The 19031-nt window shown below is 47.5% G+C and overlaps 5 protein-coding genes across 5 annotated transcripts; 3 read left to right on the top strand and 2 right to left on the bottom strand.

The window, feature by feature from the left end:
• Nucleotides 1-538: 538 nt before the first annotated feature.
• Nucleotides 539-2615, top strand: F4817DRAFT_363851 (MFS general substrate transporter; the record flags this gene model as incomplete). Its single annotated transcript, XM_049306685.1, has 5 exons — nt 539-734; nt 802-1084; nt 1140-1246; nt 1319-1359; nt 1413-2615. The coding sequence occupies 5 exons, from the start codon at nt 539-541 to the stop codon at nt 2613-2615; spliced, it is 1830 nt and encodes a 609-aa protein (XP_049160861.1).
• Nucleotides 2616-2991: 376 nt separating this feature from the next.
• Nucleotides 2992-4486, bottom strand: F4817DRAFT_314066 (uncharacterized protein; the record flags this gene model as incomplete). The annotated part of the gene is made up of 2 exons (XM_049300346.1): nt 2992-3344; nt 3412-4486. The coding sequence occupies 2 exons, from the start codon at nt 4484-4486 to the stop codon at nt 2992-2994; spliced, it is 1428 nt and encodes a 475-aa protein (XP_049160862.1).
• A 1562-nt stretch (nt 4487-6048) lies between these two features.
• On the bottom strand, nt 6049-8897 carry F4817DRAFT_331903 (FabD/lysophospholipase-like protein; the record flags this gene model as incomplete). The annotated part of the gene is made up of 3 exons (XM_049302578.1): nt 8372-8897; nt 7724-8291; nt 6049-7672 (listed from the first exon to the last, which is right to left on the bottom strand). Coding segments are annotated over exons 1-3 (1910 nt in total), but the record flags the coding sequence as incomplete, so codon positions are not given.
• Nucleotides 8898-12756: 3859 nt separating this feature from the next.
• Nucleotides 12757-15116, top strand: F4817DRAFT_42607 (general substrate transporter). Its single transcript, XM_049307453.1, has 4 exons — nt 12757-13119; nt 13200-13282; nt 13340-13503; nt 13565-15116. The coding sequence occupies exons 1-4, from the start codon at nt 13071-13073 to the stop codon at nt 14856-14858; spliced, it is 1590 nt and encodes a 529-aa protein (XP_049160864.1). The 5' UTR covers nt 12757-13070; the 3' UTR covers nt 14859-15116.
• A 574-nt stretch (nt 15117-15690) lies between these two features.
• Nucleotides 15691-18873, top strand: F4817DRAFT_42629 (uncharacterized protein). Its single transcript, XM_049307454.1, has 3 exons — nt 15691-15996; nt 16049-16443; nt 16491-18873. The coding sequence occupies exons 1-3, from the start codon at nt 15904-15906 to the stop codon at nt 18631-18633; spliced, it is 2631 nt and encodes an 876-aa protein (XP_049160865.1). The 5' UTR covers nt 15691-15903; the 3' UTR covers nt 18634-18873.
• Nucleotides 18874-19031: the final 158 nt, after the last annotated feature.

Raw genomic sequence — 19031 nt, forward strand, 5'->3', positions numbered from 1 at the left:
CAGGTGCCAATGTTGGAACCTAGAACCATTGTTCCTAACGTTCCATCAACATCTACCTTAAGATTTGTCAAACTAATATTAGTTAAGGCTCTATGAAATCAACTCCAATTCAAAAAGAGGCAAGACTGCCATAACTCTGATACGTCGTTCTTTTTTTCACCTAGCTGTATCAAGGGCTGCCGGTATCCACGTCCGCACTGCAAATCTTATGCCAACCTACCTGATGTAAGGGGGTACTCAGGGACAATGGAGAATTTGAAGCCAACCTGCTAAAAGATTACTTGTCAATAATTCAGAACAACACACCAAGAAGGGAAATATTGTGGAAATAGAAAAAGAGCATTTGAAGGTTATGGTATCGAGTTACCCTGCTGCACGACTCGCCGCTGCAGATCTACCATCTGATGGAGTAACCAAAGGTCACCACCAACAGTCGAATAACTTGATTGATGGTTCTGCTAACCCGCTCTATCCTTATTCCATAGCAAATCCCTTCAAAATTTCAGAGCGAAAAAGTGGTAGAACATTTTATCTCAATATGTCACGTTCGGATTTAGGCACAGGGCATTTCGTAGCAGGGAACTCGGAATATTCTCATGGAAACGCCAACGTGCAGCAAGGTGAGGGCACGCAATCACATCTTCCCGCAGCTGCTTCACATCCCAGGGACAGCCTACCAACCTGGAAATGGAGGGCATTACTTGTAGCCAATGGTTTCCTAACCATAATGCATGGTAAGCTCCCGTTCCATTACTGCCCGCTCTGCCTCTACCACCAGATACTTACCTACGAGACAATTAGGATACGATGTCAGCAATGTCGCCAATATCCAGGCATCTATTTACAGAGCTTTCGGGCATATCGAACTACTGTCTTGGGTTGCACTCGGCTATTCGGTTTGCAATATCGCCTTGATTCCCCTGGGCCGTAAACTTTTCAAGTTCGGAGACTTCAAGACGCTGTGTCTCGCATCCATGATGTTCATCATTGGAGGCTCCGCCCTCTCCGGTGCTGCCCCTAATATCGAGTGTATCATCGCTGGACGTGCTGTGATGGCCCTAGGCTCAAGCATCATATACCAAGGGTATAGTTTAGTCCCTTGGTAGATTTTAGTGACAACTTTCTAACAGCTATCATAGGATCCTGAGTTTTAATATCGTCTTTACCTACCCCCACGAACTTGGCCTTGTACAGGGTTTCATCGGTGCTTGCTTTGCCATGGGTCTGGTGCTGGGCCCGATTATCGGTTCGTTTCATTCTAGTTCTTAAAACTTCATGATTCTACCTTTCAGCATGCGATAACTGACACGTACTTTAGGGGGCGCCTTTGCCAACAATGGCCATACTACATGGCGATGGGTAATTATGCCCCTTACACTCTACAACCAGGTGGAAAGGACTAACACCACCAGGCATTTTATTTAGTGATACCACTCTGTGTCATTAGTTTGGTACTTCAAGCTCTTTTCTACCCTCGTTATAGTATGCCAACTACTAGAACAACATGGATGCATATCAAGGAGGTCGATTGGATAGGCAATCTACTGCATATGGGATCCTGTCTCCTCTTTGCAATCAGCTGTACGTTTATCGGGTCGACAGGGACTTGGGGCATTAACTCCGGCATCGCCACCTGGATCCTTTTCACCTTCTTCGTGATCACATATGTTCTACAACAGGCATACAATCTCGGCACAACACCCGAGAACCGCTTGTTATCTCCTAGTTCGCTCCTTCACAACCGGACTATCCTCCTCACTTGGATCTGCACATTTTGTGCCGCCGCGTCGTACGGCGCTACGTTATATTATGTGCCCATATACTTCGCCTTCGGGCACGGGTTAGATCCGCTTGCGGCGGCAACCCGACTACTACCCTTCGTTGGCGTTTTCATATTCACTATTATGCTATGCGGCCGTCTACTTCCTACCCTCCGATTTTATAAAGCCTTCTTCGTCGTCGGATCTGCTCTCCTTCTAGTGGGCGGGGGCCTGTTCCAGATGTTAAGCACCGATATGTCTGAGTCAGCAGTCATGGGCTTCGAAAGCGTTGTCGCCGCTGGGCTCGGCATCCTCTGGCAGTTAGGGGTACCAGTATGCACAACCTTCCTACCCAGCACCGAGGACCGCCTGGATCTTGCTCTACTAAGCAACATGGCGCAGTTAGGCGGCATTGCGGCCTCGCTTTCTATCGCTGGGATGGTATATCAGAGTACGGGCTTCCAGTCACTAAAAGATTCCGTTGGAGGCATGGGGTTTTCCGATGAGAGTATCCGCGAGCTACTCTCGGGCGTTGATTCGCCAATCCTAAAGGATGCTGATCCGAAGGTACTACGATTGGCCGTAAAAGCCATCGTCGACGCTATTAGGGCATGCTTCATCATTCCGCTCACTGCCGGTTGTATATCGTTCCTTGCAGCCTGGAGCATGAACTGGGAAGCTCTCGAGTTCAATCAGTCCACTAGGCAACGACATGTACGGCAATCAGGTGATACCCAGCTTCGTCATCAAAGATCTGATGACGAATTTCTATTGGATGATCTGAATACTCGAGGCGAGACTGCAGGTGGTGTGTTGAATTCGCTCGCCTCAGTACATATTCGTGATAAGAGATAAGTAGCAACCCGTCCCCAAGTCGAACTTCGATAATGTTATAAACTAAGGTCTATAACTACGTGAAGGAACGAGAGTACTTACGGGCTATCATGTCTACTTCGAGGTGTAGCATTCACTGATTGGAGAAGCTTTATGATTGGAAGAAGTTAAGCATTGAATGATAACTTAGAGCTGCAGTTCTGTCCATAACCAGAGCATTTTACTATACGCACACAATTTCCGACCTTTTCTCATTAGACACGCTGCATACACCGAGTCTTCAAGCTAACTGCTCCCATAGAGTTTACATAGCCTATCACCTCATTACATGATATATGTCCGTCTTTAGATTACCGAATTACAATAATTAATTAATGCGTCGTAAGATCCATCCGACCTATTCTATCGGAATCGCGGCACCGTCCACCCAGCTAGAAGATGCAAGTCGCTTCTCGCGAATTAGGCCTTTATATTGGTAATAACAACGCCTCATATCAGTCTGACTCGCCAGGACTGTCTGCGAAGGTTGATCACCGACCTGCTCGGTCAAGCACGCAATGTCCGTGCCGACGTCTGCGTCGCCCACCTCTTGGGGGCCCTGCCATTCATTGTCGTCTCCCTGCCAGACCGATTGGATTTTATTGCTTGCGTCTTGGTACAGGATCCACGTGTTCGTCGTGTTGCTATTCAGCCGCCCGATTGCGAATGCCGCGATAGATGTTCCCGAAGGAATCGTGACGCCGGGCGTCCCTACATGGTCGTTAATACACGAAGAAGCTAACATCGGGGTTAAAGACGCTGAAAGGGTCCTACGTACCGAAATACCAAGCCACGCCCGTATCGAAGCCACCGAATGGGAATATAGCGAGACGGCCCGTTGGATCGCGGTAGGCAAGGCCTGCTGTATATGGGGTGTGAAAGCTACTCATCATGGGCACTACAGCGATACCAGAGTTGGCATCGCCCAGCGGAATATCATCCGGGTGGTCCCAACCCTGCACAGTGTCGTTGAACCAGCCGATGCCATGTCCGTCGTAAACCAGGCGATGGAACGAAGTGTTCGTGTTCTGATAAATTACGTACGGCCAATAGGCGGTCATCCGAGAACCATTCGGCACGGTGAAAGGCGTCCGGACCAAATTGATGCTGTCGACCTTGGGCTCCGTCTCGTCTTCGAAGAAGTTGGTCCCCTGGAACGTCGATGATGGATCTAAGTAAAAGAACTCAAACTGCGTGAACTGCAGGTAGATTGTCACGGCAATAGGAGTTCCGGGCTTTGCATCTATGTCGTTGAAGACTAGCGGAGTTGACCATTGACTGCTGCTGCTGCTGTACCGCGATGTGCGAATTTTGTTATCGCCTCCTTGCCAGAATAGCCGCGAGGTGAAGCCATTGCCTTGTATGCGCCGGCCCGTCACTGTGAGCCTTGTTTTGGGCCGTATTGCTGTCGTGTTTACGCTTTGGCTGGTGCTGCTGCTTGGTGTGGATGTTGGGCTTGGCGAAGATGAGCTTGAAGATGCTGGTTCCGAGGACACGTCTGATGCATGGCTTGAAGTTGCTTTGCTTGAAGTTGCTTTGCTTCCCAAAACACCGCCGACTACCGCACCTACAATCACTGCGAGAACAACCAAACCTCCGATTAACAAGTATAGCTTCCTCCGTTCACCATTTTCTCTCCGGACTGGCGGCTGCGGTGCTAGTTCCTTCGAACTATATGCTCCATAGACCTGGGGTTGATTGTACGGAATGGCATCGCCCTTAAAAGGTATAATTCCCGGATCGGATACGAAGGCGGGATATGCCTCCCTCGGTGGATATATGACTTCCGGGTCAGTGGGATAGACGATTTCGAGCCCGGGCTGCGAGACCCTGTGGTCTGGAGGCACGTTCATGGCCCGCCTTCTTGATCTTTTCGTAATTAATTTGCGGCAGCCTCAAATTTTGTGCCACTTCACTATTGCTGTCGGACAAGACAAGAAGATATCGACGGCCGTCCCAGCATTATGACATAATGCGAACAAATAATGTCTAGCAAACAAAAGCGAAGATGAGGAAAGCAGTTGTACGACCTGATGTACCTGCATACACCCAGCAAGCCGGTGAAGAGAATATATGTGCAGCCCAATTAAGGATGACACAGGGGGATTAAAGGACATCGGCCTCCAACGTAGGACTACAAAAGGTTTGCCAATGATGCAGCCAATGATGGCATCTGTAGAGGGCGCAATCTCTCCCATTTGGGAAGTAGGAGTGCGGCGCAGCAGGCCTCTCCAATCAAGGCTGCAGTCAACGCGAAGCTACCATGTAAGAATTCAACTCATTCGAATCGTCTGCGATGTTTTGGTTCCACCTAGACAGATCGCGCTTATATTTGATGTGTCTGTACTTGGTTGAGTTTAGAATCTGGCACAGCAATATCTCTCCATGGGGCTATAGTGTACCCGTTCATAGTCGACGGCTAATCAGGCAGGAATGGCCAGGATTAGCTGAAAGATATATTGGGTAAGCAATGTTTCATATATACTATGTAGAGCAGAGCCTCTTAACTTAAGAGTCTTAAGTAAAGCCATCACACGAGAGTATTTAGACCGATTGTTCGACGGATGAGAAATTATTGCGACTGTAAAGAATCTTATGGACCTTGGTCTGATTTTATTATTTGGCTTAACGGCTACGGATAGATGAAAGAAACAAGCAATGTGAAATGTGTTGCATTTTTGGACCAGAGCCTGCATGAAGACTTACATGTAGCAAATCTACCAAGCAGCCATAAACTCGTAATGTGAGATGTAACAATGTACATCCTATTTGTGAAAAAAAGAAAAAGAATACAGTTACTAACCTAGAAGTTAATACAGACAGTGTATATATCTGTACATATCCTCATAGGTACAACCGATATTAATTCTTCAGTAACCCATTTTAAGTCCAAGTAACCTTAGGTACCTACCTAGGTAAGGCATTTTTGGCAGGGGTCTACGAGCAAATGCGGTAAGTAAATGCGAGATGATTATACCCAAAATAGATTTCTCCTATCCATCATTAGCCTATAGATTTGTTCTAGAATACATAATTAGAGCCGAATGCCGAAATACGGGATACCTAACCCAACCCATCGAGTTGAGCCAGTTGACGTTTAGCGTCGGCTAATTCCCCTTCTCGAAACATGCGCGCTAAGTCTGTCTATCTGCGCGTATCAGGTAAACGAAGGGCTAGAGGTTCTAGATGGGTGGCGTTAGATAGTATAACCATTGAAAATATCTATGAAATGAAGCCGTGATGGGCCAGGTGCCTTAGGTTAGGTACTTAAGTAATGAGTCTAACACCAGCACAGTAGGTACCTAAGAAAACCGGTACAAATCACCACTAGGAGATACAATGCAAGACATATACACAGCAGCACCTTACAACTCGACAGCAGACCAAATTATCCACATGGTATCATATCATAATATTTGCCAGCCAAATCGTTAAATTGCAAAGCATTAGCTAACCTTAAGATCTATAACATATACTTCATAAAAAAACAGCAAAAGGGGTATCCGTAGTATTGATTCGCGGAATTCCAACGAACATCATCGTCATTATACATATATAGCAGAACTCGTCAACGTCAACATCAACATCAACCCGTAAGCGCGAATGGTATCATCAATCGTCAAAGCCAAGGCCTCTTGCCTATTTATAAACACCTCCACAGACGCCGGACCGTAAGAAAAGTTAGTTAGGCGGATAGACATACTTGGTCAAACCGCATCGTAGCTCCCAAACTCCAGTTTTTGTATAATGATCGGTTAGGCGATCATCTACCCCTATAATCCGGTTTTCTCGCCATGTTTACTACTGGTGGGGGACCGTCTTCATCAGGGTACGGCGGCAGGGGACTCTCGGTTCTGGTAGGACGTCGGCTGCCTGAAATCTGCTTTTCGGGCAGCGGAGTCTTGGGAGGTAGAGGAGGCGGCTCGATGCGGTGCGGCTGGAATGGTTTTATCATAGGCTGTGCAATAGGATCCCTTTGTCTTCGTGGGTACTCGTCAGCTCCCATGATCGCTATTTTATCACTGCCAGCAGCATTCCGGTATTGTGCTGGAGTGGGGGCTGTCACCACGAGACGGTCCGGCTCGTCGTCCGGAGGAGGTCTGATCGCTGATAACGAGGCAGGAGGGGACGGCGCCTTCTGCGGGCGGATAGTTATTTGGGGTGGAGATGAATGGCTGGTTGCAGGTCGGAAGCGATCATCGGAACTGCGAGGCGATGGCGGGTTGGCAGGACCGAGTGAAAGGTGGTCAAGGTTGTCTATTCCCGACTCGTATGATTGCCGACCCGACGGGCTGCTTCGGACCGGGAATGATGTAGGGAAGTCTCCTGGAAGCTCAACCGCTAATGGTGCACTTATTGATCCCATGGTCGGCTGAGACACGATGTTAGGTATGCGACCGAGCCTCTCATACCTCTGCTTTGCTTTGTGGATCTTTGCCAATTTTGTCGAGGACTCCTGCACCATTTTCTGCTCGGCATCTCTAGACAGATACCTCTTCGTGCCTGTGCTGATATCGCCCAATCGATCCCACTCGTTCATAGCGAACTCTCCAACGCCGACTTCGACATTAAATCGGTAGTAATTCTCAATATTGACGCCCCTTTTCATCAATAATTCATTCTTCATGCGCTCGTGAATCTTTTCGCAGCCTTCCACCTTGGAAATCAACTTCCTTCTAGCTTCTCCCCATTCGCCCATAAAGCCTTCATACCATAGGTGCTGATTTTGCTCGGTACCCTTTGGCCGTTTCCCGGTTCCTATGCTGATGAAGACGCCCACATCACGTCCCGGCCATTCGTTAACCGTAGCCTCATCGAGGGCAACAGGAGACGGGTTAAAAGTCCCAGAACCGTCGTCATGAAATACCGTTTGCCCAATTTTAACCGGCTTAAATGCCAACCCAATCGCGCATGTTGCCCGTCCAGCCTCCCAGATTGTGCAGTCGTATTCCGGGGCAGGCTCTTTTCTCGAGTCATATGAACGGAGGAGCGCAGGAGCACCGCCCCTAACTGTTCCTTTATACATGGCCGTTACAGCACTGCGAAAATATTAGCGATTATACCCCAAAGCTAAAAGAAGTGGCACCCACGTTTTTGTCCTATTTTCTCTCGTATCATATAATTGTGCATCGGGGTTACCCTGTCCACCGCGGAATGTTGATTTGGCCTGGCTCGCTGGGCTACGCCCACTAAAACTGACGACGCTCGCGTTACTTTGGTGCCGTCGCGGGAAACCACTCGAGGCAGCGCTTGTCCGCGACACGGCAGATATCGGACTGACAATATCTGCTCCGAAGTCGTTTCCCTCATCATCAGACCAAGTGTGTTCTCTTACGGCTTCCTTGATCGCGCGCTCAAGCATAGATGCCTTAAATAATGTCGAGCGATACGGTATACCAGCAAAAGTCTTATCGCTCTCGAAAACCATCCTAGTCATCCGGACGTACAGTTCTTTGCACTGCTCCAGATTTAATCGGAGTCGCCCTAACATCAAGGCGATTAGGCCGCCGGTGCCGGTTCCAACTATTAAATCGAAATGATCGCATGGCTTCGGGATTTGATCGCGTTTTGGTGCTTTCCCTTCGATTTCGACGTAGGTTCGAAGCATTATTTCTTGTATGATAATAAACATAGAGTAGCCGCGAACTCCTCCACCATCTGCGACCGCGCAAAGCGCCCGAGTTAGTCTTCATGTATACCTGATATATAGTATTAAGGTGGCGGGGTAAATAACTTACCCAAGCTAAGTATCCTCAACGGAGGACCTTTGGTGGTGTCTTTCCTCTTTAGATGTCCCTCCGACTCCATCTTTGTCGCGATGGGATAGATAACTCGGTTTTTAGATATGTTGATGATATATGTGTAAATGTAGTAGGATTGTAAGTTTGACAGAAAAATATGTTGAGACCGCCGCCCCGCTAAGTTCGCTGCTCTCGTCCGGTGACGACGTCAGTCTACAAGGTAAATGAACTGAATGTGACTGGGGACGCCACAATCTTGTCGCAAAAGTACGTATTAATTGTCGCGTAGAAGTAATAGGAAGTGCGAAAGCATAAAAATACCAAATTTTTCTTTTTAGTCAATGCTTAGTCAAATCGTATTAGAATAAGAGAGCTGAACAAGCGCTTACGATGTTTGACAATGTCGTTGAAGAGTGAATTGTTATTGATGGCTAAGATTCAAAGTTCTATCAAAGGCGCAAAACAGTATCTTTGTCCCGTGTGGCTGAGCATTCAATTCATGGAAGTCACTGTAAGGATTAGGTGCATACCTCACAAAAGACGTCACATGTACTTCGTTTAGCACAGCCAAGCCCGTAATATCTGGACATTGCTCAGAAGTGATCAGAGGTACCCACTACTAAAGATCCTCGGAAGATACGGAAGATACGGCATTGTACCTGAGTAGAGGGCTGAGTCTAAATCGAAGTTATAAACCACGTGCAGCTGCAAAAATTCCTTTCATTTCCCGTATCTTGTCAGCTGTGATTGTAAATCAGTTGCGATTGAGAAAAGCTATGGAAAATTAGATACTTCCATATCCGTAAGTAAGTAAACGAGGATGGCTCGTCACTATGAATATCTTGGATACTTGGAGGTATCCATCTGGATCTATGCATGGGTGGCGGCAAAAGTGTATGACGTCCAATTCTTTAGCTGTTTAGTTTTTGGCTCCCTCTTATTCAGTCACCAAATTAACGAGTTCATTGGTTGGCATCTTTTATTAGCCTACATGAATTAACGGATACCTGTTGACGAAATACCCAAGATTCGAACATTGTGGCTCAGTCATAATAGCGTATTTTCATTGGCAGGAGTGAGCGAACTGAGGGGATATCATTGCCACCGTGACTCTAGGTTGCATTTATTCATTAGGTAGTTTTAGAAACTCAAGAGCTCCACTGACAAGAAATCCTAAGAAGCTTTCTAGAAGACTTCCATGCAGGAGAATTTGATTATCCGCGCCGTGGCCAAGATGAAGATTATGACCTCGATCAAAAGTAGATCGCTGAGATTTTCGCTAGTGATTATTCGAGGGGAATGATCTACTATATACCCCATCCGAAAGGCACGTTCCATAAAGAAGACTGGCATAAAAGACTAGGACTTTGCCACGTCCTATTATCGATCCCGGTATGTCTGTGTCCTAGATATCCAGAAGTCGATCGTAGCTTTCCATCCCTTATCCTTACATGCCTATGCTTAACGTGCTCTCAAGTGGCGTTAGGTTTGCGAAGCCCGTTTGCCCAATGCTATTTGACCGCTCATTGTTGATGCGGTGAACCTAGAGGTGTTGGGAAAGGGATAGAATCTATATTCGGCACCCACCTAAGCATAGGCATCTCATGATCATATTTTGGTTAGTGTCTGTTCCTCTGTTTGATTCTGACTGCGGATGTAAACGTCAAAGTTAAACTTCTGCTTTGCTCGCGAGGTATGCCGTAGGTAGGATTAATCTCATGTTGAACATGAGATGAACGGATTCATGTTAACAATAGACACATACTCGACATTATCGTAAAATACTCGAGGTTGTAAATATGAGCTGTCAATATGTTTAGCTTGACTTGGGCAATTTATAAACCGCTGAAAATGGTATAACGGCTTCCCGTAGTCTCGGGAAATACGAAATTAGTGCCATTTCAATAGTGACACGGCATGGTTTGTCGCAACTAGAAACCAACAAATACCGCTAGCTCTAGGCGGCAATTCGCATTATCACCCGTTTTCGAACTTATTGGTGTGAGTGTGACTTCTAAGAGCAGGCGATATGTCGTTAATAGATAGGATTTTGATGTTCGGCATGCACCGTTCCAACAAGACGAAGGACCTAAAAGTCCGGAAGGATTCAATAAACCTTTTCTAGAAAGAACGACCGGGCAGCTTTCGACAAAGTCGTCTGATATTTCCAAATTTTTGGTCCCGAATTAAATGTGCACATGACTTGGATCCTATAGTATTTTCTTCTTTTTTTCTTTCCATGTATGTAGTTGTCTCGCACCAACGGAATACTGTAGAAAGCAGTGTTGACATACTTCCTATAACTACCTGACCTAGGTAATTACCTAGGTACCTAAGCCTTAAGGTAAGGAGGTAAAGGTGGTTCTCATTTCTAGCCTAATATTAAGGCTAGTCCCTCATTAATGACGCCGGGCGAAACGAGGTAGGGCTGCTATGTGGTTATACAATGGTACCTTACCGCTCATTAGAGCTGAAGGATGCGCGCTAGCGTTGAGAGGGAAGGTCGTGCTCTGATTCTGGCGTGAGTAAAATCGGGAGGATTCAGGTTGTGCGACGTCGCGTCGCACTCCGCGTTGTCGAATAACGAATCCATATTCCCTCCCCTTCACTTCCCACGTGGACAGTGGGTTGACCTAGTTTGGCCTCGGCCATATCTTTGCGAGTACGGCTGAGCTATGAATAAGTTTGGTGGCGATACTTTCTTTCAACCGACTATGTATGAATGCGGTTACATGCGGATTTGACAGAGACGTCATGTCAAAGAATGGTAATCTCGCGCTTCGTAAACCTCTAATCTAGAAAGCTGCAAACGTCCTAGTTTTCGGTCGGGCTAATTAAGACCGGCTCGCGTGTCTTTACTCCTTTCCGGCTACGGGTCGGCTCCGAACATTTTGCATGCATTATACCCAATTCAATGTTAGCTAAAATGTCAATCGAGTACCTAAGTAAACAATATTTTTCTTAGCTTATGTTAGGTAAGGGATTAGCTGTCGGGATCCGTAGACTAATATTTCATTGACAGACCGCTAATACGTCGTGTAACTAAGTATTATCACGAACTGCTTAGGTGTATTATGGTCAGATAATTAAATTGGTTACACAGAATCCGCTGAGTCACACTCGTGAAAAAAACAAAAACAAAAACAAAAAACATATGCATACGCGCAATAAAATCGTATCGGTGTACGGAAGACCCGAGGCTTATATGAAAAGAAAGATAAGCCGGGCTGGGCTCGTATGTATGTAACGAGCGTGAAAACTGATGATTAATCTTGGAAAAGCGGATTGAAAAGTTCGAATGGATTACCCCGAGCCTTTCCCCAGGCTTGGGGAATAGCCAGGGTCCCTAGCTCTCCCCAAGTTCTATTCGGCCCGTGGTGGAGACGCATAAATGGATTAGGAGGGAAGGGGCGTCACCACCAACTTCTCTTCATAGGACATTGACATCATTCCATACATAATCATGTATCATAATTGTACATACTAATATCGGGTACTGTCTATTACCTAAGACACGTATTCTCCAATTTTGCATCTTGCCGTCTTCATCGTCGTCGAGAAATTGACTGAGACAAGAATTCGACAGCAAGATGAACGCCATTGATACCTGTTCGAGACAACTAAGCGGACCAATTTTAGATTCTTAAACCTTACCCCGGAATTCTAGATTTGGTTGCATCTCAAAAAGATGGAATTAAGCCCTCCCTTACGCTCGACTTCTGCATACTATGTATGTGCCATAGAGAGCCTTATTTGCGTACAGAAATGATTATCCAAAATTCTGGGATGCTGTTGGTTCAATGTTAAAATGCTAAAAGCCTAAGACAGCTGTCCATCCATGCAACCCTCTTCCCCGACTGAACATTCCAGCAACCAATAAGCGCCGCCACGGGAAAGTCCCTCTACCCGTGGATTAGTTTGTTACCCGCATATGGCACGACGGGGAGGGCTAGCACGCGTGTGACCTCCAGAATTTTGTGGGCAAGTCCCACTGCCCTGGGAAGACCACTGTCACCTCCCCCATTTTTGGCCTCCCAGTTGGGAACACACATTACGAGCTCGAGCATTGTTGTAGTTGTGGGAAAAATCTAACGAGATCCGAACAAGGATAGAATTGCTTGTTTGCTCCATGCTTTTTTTCTAGTATGCCTTGATTCATACATCCCGTGACGATCTCGTAGCTTAGCTTGGACAGGCTTGATGGGACTGGGCCAATTACCTCAAAACGTTAATTTACCGAAATGCGAGAGAGCAAAGCTTGAGTGGGCCTATGCAAATCCGTGGGTTCAATGAATCTGGGGATCCGCATGCTATGTTGTAACGTCCCCCGGCCGGGGGCGCCACACAAGCAGACAGACAGGGCAATAGAGTAGGTCCAGTGACCAAACGTACCTTTGTTGCCAGATCAAAGCAACTGGGGTCCTAGGGTCGTAGCTACCTGGCTACCACCTGTTTGTAAACCTTAGGTATCTGTTTGTATGCATGTACCAACCTTAAAAAACTTACACCACTCTATGTAATCCTGGCCACCCCAGCAACAACCGTGGGCGCTCCTTCTGCATATAATAATCGATCGTCCCTCTCTCATCTTTCAGTCCTAACTTTTTGACATTGCTCTTCCTTGCACACTTCCGCACATAAACAACCTAGCAAGTCATATGTGCCGCTAATAGACCACGCGGGGTCTTAGACAACCATGAAGAAGTTTGGCAATATTTATCTTATCGCGGCCACGTCCGTCATAGGTAAGCTCTTCACCTATATGCCGCCGCTTCCTCTCGTTACTTGAGGCTTTTCCATTGTGGGATACTAATAACCTGGCTAGGTGGCGCGCTATTCGGTTTCGATATCTCGTCTATGAGTGCTATTATCTCAACTGCCCCTTACAAGTGCCAGTTTAACCAGCAAGTTAGTCTACTCGAGCTAGGAATCCCGCCTGCTATACTGTTAAGCTAACAATCGCAGGGCAACAAACCTGGAACGAATGAATGCCAGGGTCCAGATGCTATCGTACAAGGTGGCATCACCGCCGCCATGCCCGGAGGTTCCTGGCTTGGCGCTCTCATCTCCGGTGTTCTTACGGATATATTCGGTCGGAAGACGTCTATTCAGATCGGTGCTCTTATTTGGTACGTTCTCCGTGATGTGATCCACTCGCAAACGGATTTCTTCTAATAGTGAATCTTGCAGGATAATCGGTTCTATCATTATTTGCGCTTCCCAAAACATCCCGATGCTAATCGTCGGTCGTATCATCAACGGTATCAGCGTGGGTATCTGTTCGGCTCAGGTTCCGGTTTACATCTCCGAGTTGTCGCCGCCGTCTAAACGAGGTCGATTCATCGGAATGCAACAATGGGCCATCACCTGGGGTATTGCGATCATGTTCTTCGTATGCTACGGTTGCAGCTTCATCAATGGAGCCGCCGCTTTCCGTCTCCCATGGGGTCTGCAAATGATTCCGGCCCTTCTACTCTTCTTCGGCTTAACAGTTCTCCCCGAATCGCCTCGTTGGTTAGCAAAGCACGATCGTTGGGAGGAGGCCAAAGAAGTGCTCGTTCTGGTCCACGGCCAAGGAAACCCTGACTCTCAACTGGTCGCCAAGGAGATGGCAGAAATTAAGGAAGCGGTCGACTTCGAGCGTCAAAACGCAGACGTGTCTTACCTAGAGTTGTTCCGTCCCAAGATGATCAACCGAACTCACATTGGTATCTTCACTCAGATCTGGTCGCAGCTTACCGGCATGAACGTCATGATGTACTACATTTCCTACATCTTCACGATGACGGGCTCGGGTGATGATGTACTACTACCTAGCGGTATTCAGTTCATTATCAACGTCGTCATGACCGTTCCGGCTCTTATCTGGCTTGACAGGTGGGGTCGTCGTCCGACCATGCTTATCGGTGCGTTCTTCATGTGCCTCTGGCTCTGCATCAATGCTGGTTTGTTTGCCGTGTATTCGCATGCGCCTGCCCCTGGCCAGTTCGATACCGCTGCTATCTCCATGGTCATTAGTGGAAGACCCGCCAAGGCTGTGATCGCTAGTACCTACCTATTCGTCGCATCCTACGCGCCAACATGGGGTCCTTGCTCTTGGACCTACCCAGCTGAGCTTTACCCGCTTCGCGTGCGTGGCAAGGCTGTTGCTCTCGCTACGTCTGCTAACTGGGCCTTCAACTTTGCGCTCGCGTACTTCGTTCCCCCCGCATTCGCTAGCATCACCTGGAAGACGTATGTTCTGTTCGCCGTATTCTGTTTCGCCATGTTCTTCCACACGTTCTTCCTGTTCCCCGAGACCTCCAACAAGACTCTTGAGGAGGTCGCCGCTACCTTCGAGGACGACGGCCCCGGCTCTGTCAAATATATTGGTATCCCGGCTTGGAAGACCCACAACGATCGTTCTATTCTCCGCGTCGAACGCAACCTTGTCAGCTCCGAAGAAAAGATCGGCATTGAACATTCAACCTCGGCCAAGATTTAGAGTTGAAGAAGAGTTGTAACGGCACACCGGTTGCATGGTGAGGGGGAAAGTGGACAGGAGCGTAGGATGTTCCAAGGATGTTCCAGGACATCGTAATGGAAAGCATGTTTTCGTGAAATGTTGAGAGGGGCGTGTTTGATAGGAACTATCAGGACATAGGTTTATTCCCTATAAGTTTTAAACCCACGGGCTGATGAAGAGCTCGAGGTTATATACCCCAAAATGAATACAAGACATTGATTAAATCACATGGTTCATATTTGCGACTAGTTGCGACTAGCTATGTGCATTTGTATTGGAGCCAAGTAAAATCTCAAGCTATAAGACATAGTTACCTACCTACAGGTATGCAACGTGAAAAAGGTAAGTTCAATTCTTATACTTAGTTAATTCCAAGAATTCTTGACATAACTACCACTAATTGCCCGACTCTATTATTTTCACTTCTTTACGGAATACCTTGAATCATTGTAGAGCAATGCGTAACCGTTGAAGAGTACATCTCAACAACAATTGTACCAGCCAATAGAAGGCCTTGGAGCCGAATTGTTTATCTATCCGGGTCGCTCTTACCTAAAAAGTTCAAACCGGAGGCAGCCCTGAAGCTTTCGTTGGAGCTAGTCCCCTGCATCTCCGGATCTTCAAAGATGAATAATATCTTAGTATACGTGCTTACATGATAGCGAGGCTTCCATTAAACTTCACTCTGCATGTCGCATAGATACATAACAACTGCGGGGGTTTGGTTCAACAAAAATATGTATCTAACGAAGACTTGGCATAGCAGGGGACTCCAGAAACATGGACTAAACATGGACTAAACATCGAGGCCAAGCAACGCACCACATCCCCCGAATCAGCCTCGCCCGTAGCCTGATCATTCCCAATTTCTCCCCATCTCGCCCTTCATGGTCTTTCTTTAGCACCATCGGCGTTTTATCATAGTGCAGATGATTTCCAATATTTGAGGTGTTGCACTTTTTTCCATATTTACAATTGCTGCCGAGAGCCTCCGTCGTCGTGTTACGCCTTCAATTGACATTCGATGGATCAGCCGGCGGCAAAGAAGAGAAGGCTGGCTCCTAAGATCGAGGCTCAAGCCAGTCCTCCGCATCCGCCTCCATTCCCCCACGAGCCTGTAGGTATATTTCAATTGATGTACCCATCGACTCGTGGACTCACATCAATAGGCGCCGCCCGCACAGCTTTACCAGGTCCAAGAAGCGCCCCCACCGCCCCCAGAAAGACATGAGTTCGAGTCATTCGCGAGGCATCTGCAAGATGCCGCCATGCTTATATATCGACAAACCCAAAAATCACCATATACAAAGACCTCTGTCCTTATTCTACGCTGGGAAGAAGACAATGCCGTCGAACATGACCTTGCCGCCCTCGATCAAGTCCTCTGCGATCGGTATAATTACCGCACCGAGCGTTTCAACATACCTACGGGTTTGAATCCTAGCGTTAAACTCGGCGTTCGTATGGCATCATTCCTTGAAAAGGCGGCACCCGATCACCTATTAATAATATACTACGCTGGACATGGTTATGTTGATACGGATAATCAACTCTACTGGGCAAGGTAGGTCACTACACGTTAGCATGGAAGGCACTCTAACATGCGATCAGTAATCCGGAGGGAGATTCGAAATTAAGATGGAGCGGAGTTCGTTGTCTCTTCGAAGATATTCAATCTGATATGCTTCTGCTTCTTGATACTTGTGCCGCTAAAGAAGAGCCGATTTCAGAGGGTAGCAGTGTTAAACAGATCATTGCGGCTAACTCACCCGAGCATTATTCCCGAGACCACGGTTTACGGTCGTTCACATCCTATGTTATAGAAGCATTGGCTAAATTCAGCGGCGGGCGACCTTTTACTTCCGAGCATCTATATCACGAAGTGGCTATTCAGAGACAGCAAGAACTAATACAGGCGTCTGGGTTAACTAACGGGGCTGGCAAAAGCATAGCGCTTACTGAAAAGTTACCGGTTCTATACGCTCTAAGTTCTATCAAAGGTCAAGTTATCTCTATATCTCCCCTCCCATCTCACGCTGAAATGCAATTACGACCCCCGCAAGCTGGAATTGACGGAGATGCCCAACTGTTGAGGACGTCCCGGGAAGATCCAATTATCCACCCAAACGCGGTTGCAGACTTAACGTTCGATGAGCCGAGAGTATTGGTTTGTACAACTTTTGTCGGCGAAGCCAGCCCGGACATGTCTTCGTTCAACCACTGGCTTCACAACGCCCCTGCTATTGCCTCGAAAATTGCTGTTGAGGGCATGTTTCTAGGGCCGCCTACGATGCTGCTCATTTCAATGCCGGTTCCAGTCTGGAACGTTGTCCAGCACGATAAAGTCTGCTGCTTCTTAGGATATGTGAATTCCCATAATATGACACATCTTTACAATCGATTAGTCGGTTCCGTTTCCGTCAACAAGGCATCGGCGAAGGACGTAGAAGACGGCCGGATGCTTCTCGAAGCTCGAGAAGTGGCTGCGAGTACGCCGGTCGTCCGCCGGCATGAACTTCCTAGCCATTCTCAGCTACGACCGGAGACGCCCATTCGTCTGGAGAGCATGGGCAGGCTTGATCCCATGACCCTACCTCAACCAGCTGGTACCCCCAGTATAGCGTATACTAGCTCGAGGCCGGGCACCGCCATAGCCAAAAATGATGTCGAAGATTCAGCTGAGATGCAGGAAGCTGCTGAACAGTTGAAGGCTTTGAGCCATGTTCGGCCCTTGAGTAGCGATAACATATCCGCAGCTCACGTACAAGCCACGCCTACAGAAAATACGACCACTACTCGTCGTGATGAAGTTTCGCCCCACGAGGCAAATGAATCTGGCGCAGACGAGACTCTGTACAATCCCGAATTCACACCGCCATCCGCACGACCTAAACAGCAGCGGCGATCGCTTCAAAAGCAAGCGCCAAAGCAGGAGACACGCTGTAATCACTGTAGTCATGCCCCCTTTAAAGATTATTCATCGCTACGTAAGCACATTGCTGCGGCTCATACTCGACCATTCCCTTGTGCCTTTGCCTTCGCTGGTTGCACTAGCACTTTTGGGTCTAAGAATGAATGGAAAAGACATATTGCTTCGCAACACTTGTGTCTCCAATATTATCGATGCTCATCTTGCCCACAGAGCACGGTTGAAGGCAAGGGGAATGAGTTCAACCGCAAGGATCTCTTTACACAACATCTTCGTCGCATGCACGCCCCTTTCGCAATCAAAAAGGCCCTCGCGAAGGGCGATAGTAAATTACAACTAGATTGGGAAACGCATGTAAAAGATATGCAGCAAACATGTCTCGTGACTCGGAGACAACCTCCACAGAGATCCTCTTGCCCCAAATCGGACTGTGCGAGTGTTTTTGAGGGGCCTACTTCTTGGGATGAATGGACTGAGCACGTCGGTAGGCATATGGAGAAGGGCGAAGCGGGACGACTCGGTGTTGATCGCCTTTTAGCAAAATGGGCCTTGGAAGAAGGTATTATTGAACGTCGGGATGACGGCGAATATCGGCTGTGTAGCGGATCCAATAGTAACCCCGAACGGGAATCCGCCGGCAACAACCTCGAATATCAGTCCGACGGAAACAAACGAGACAGAGACAGAGACAGAGACAGAGACAGAGACAGAGATCGAGATCGAGATCGTGACCAGGAACAGGAACAGGAACAGGACAGGGACCAAGAAGACCGCACCATAATAGCAGCGAGTACGATGGTGGACAAAATGGACGTGGACGAATAACGCTGAGCTATATATTATACAGAATGCTACCCAAAGCGAAGCATTCGGGGGGAACTTTTTTTTGAGGGCGTAGGGATCGGATGAAAATTACGTGCCTCGCGAGGTCTAACGGGGCAGGCTTACGAATTTCCTTTGCTCATTTTACCGGGTGTATCCCAATTAGATGTGGCACGATCACCTGACGTTTCTATTTTGTTCAGCGCAGACTACAGGGACGACTGTACGACTATATACCACTTTCGAGCATGCTCTTGCGAATGTCCATCGGGTCGGTTGTTTGAGATAGACATTAGGAAGGGGAGGGAGGCCTGCATAATTTGGTTCGGTATATTTTTTTTTATCTGGATCATTTTGAGCGTTGCACAGTTTAGCACGCATCTGGTGGTCATACTGCGGCT

This window comes from Daldinia loculata (assembly GCF_022478755.1).
Source record: "Daldinia loculata strain CBS 113971 unplaced genomic scaffold F4817scaffold_13, whole genome shotgun sequence".
Classification (NCBI taxonomy): domain Eukaryota; kingdom Fungi; phylum Ascomycota; class Sordariomycetes; order Xylariales; family Hypoxylaceae; genus Daldinia; species Daldinia loculata.

Bases quoted from the DNA above. Each gene is read 5' to 3' on its own strand.
- F4817DRAFT_42607 (XM_049307453.1), top strand. From the start codon at position 13,071: ATGAAGAAGTTTGGCAATATTTATCTTATCGCGGCCACGTCCGTCATA. The intron at 13,120-13,199 runs GTAAGCTCTTCA...TAACCTGGCTAG, and splicing joins CGCGGCCACGTCCGTCATAG to GTGGCGCGCTATTCGGTTTC. The intron at 13,283-13,339 runs GTTAGTCTACTC...TAACAATCGCAG, and splicing joins AGTGCCAGTTTAACCAGCAA to GGCAACAAACCTGGAACGAA.
- F4817DRAFT_42629 (XM_049307454.1), top strand. From the start codon at position 15,904: ATGGATCAGCCGGCGGCAAAGAAGAGAAGGCTGGCTCCTAAGATCGAG. The intron at 15,997-16,048 runs GTAGGTATATTT...TCACATCAATAG, and splicing joins CTCCATTCCCCCACGAGCCT to GCGCCGCCCGCACAGCTTTA. The intron at 16,444-16,490 runs GTAGGTCACTAC...ACATGCGATCAG, and splicing joins AATCAACTCTACTGGGCAAG to TAATCCGGAGGGAGATTCGA.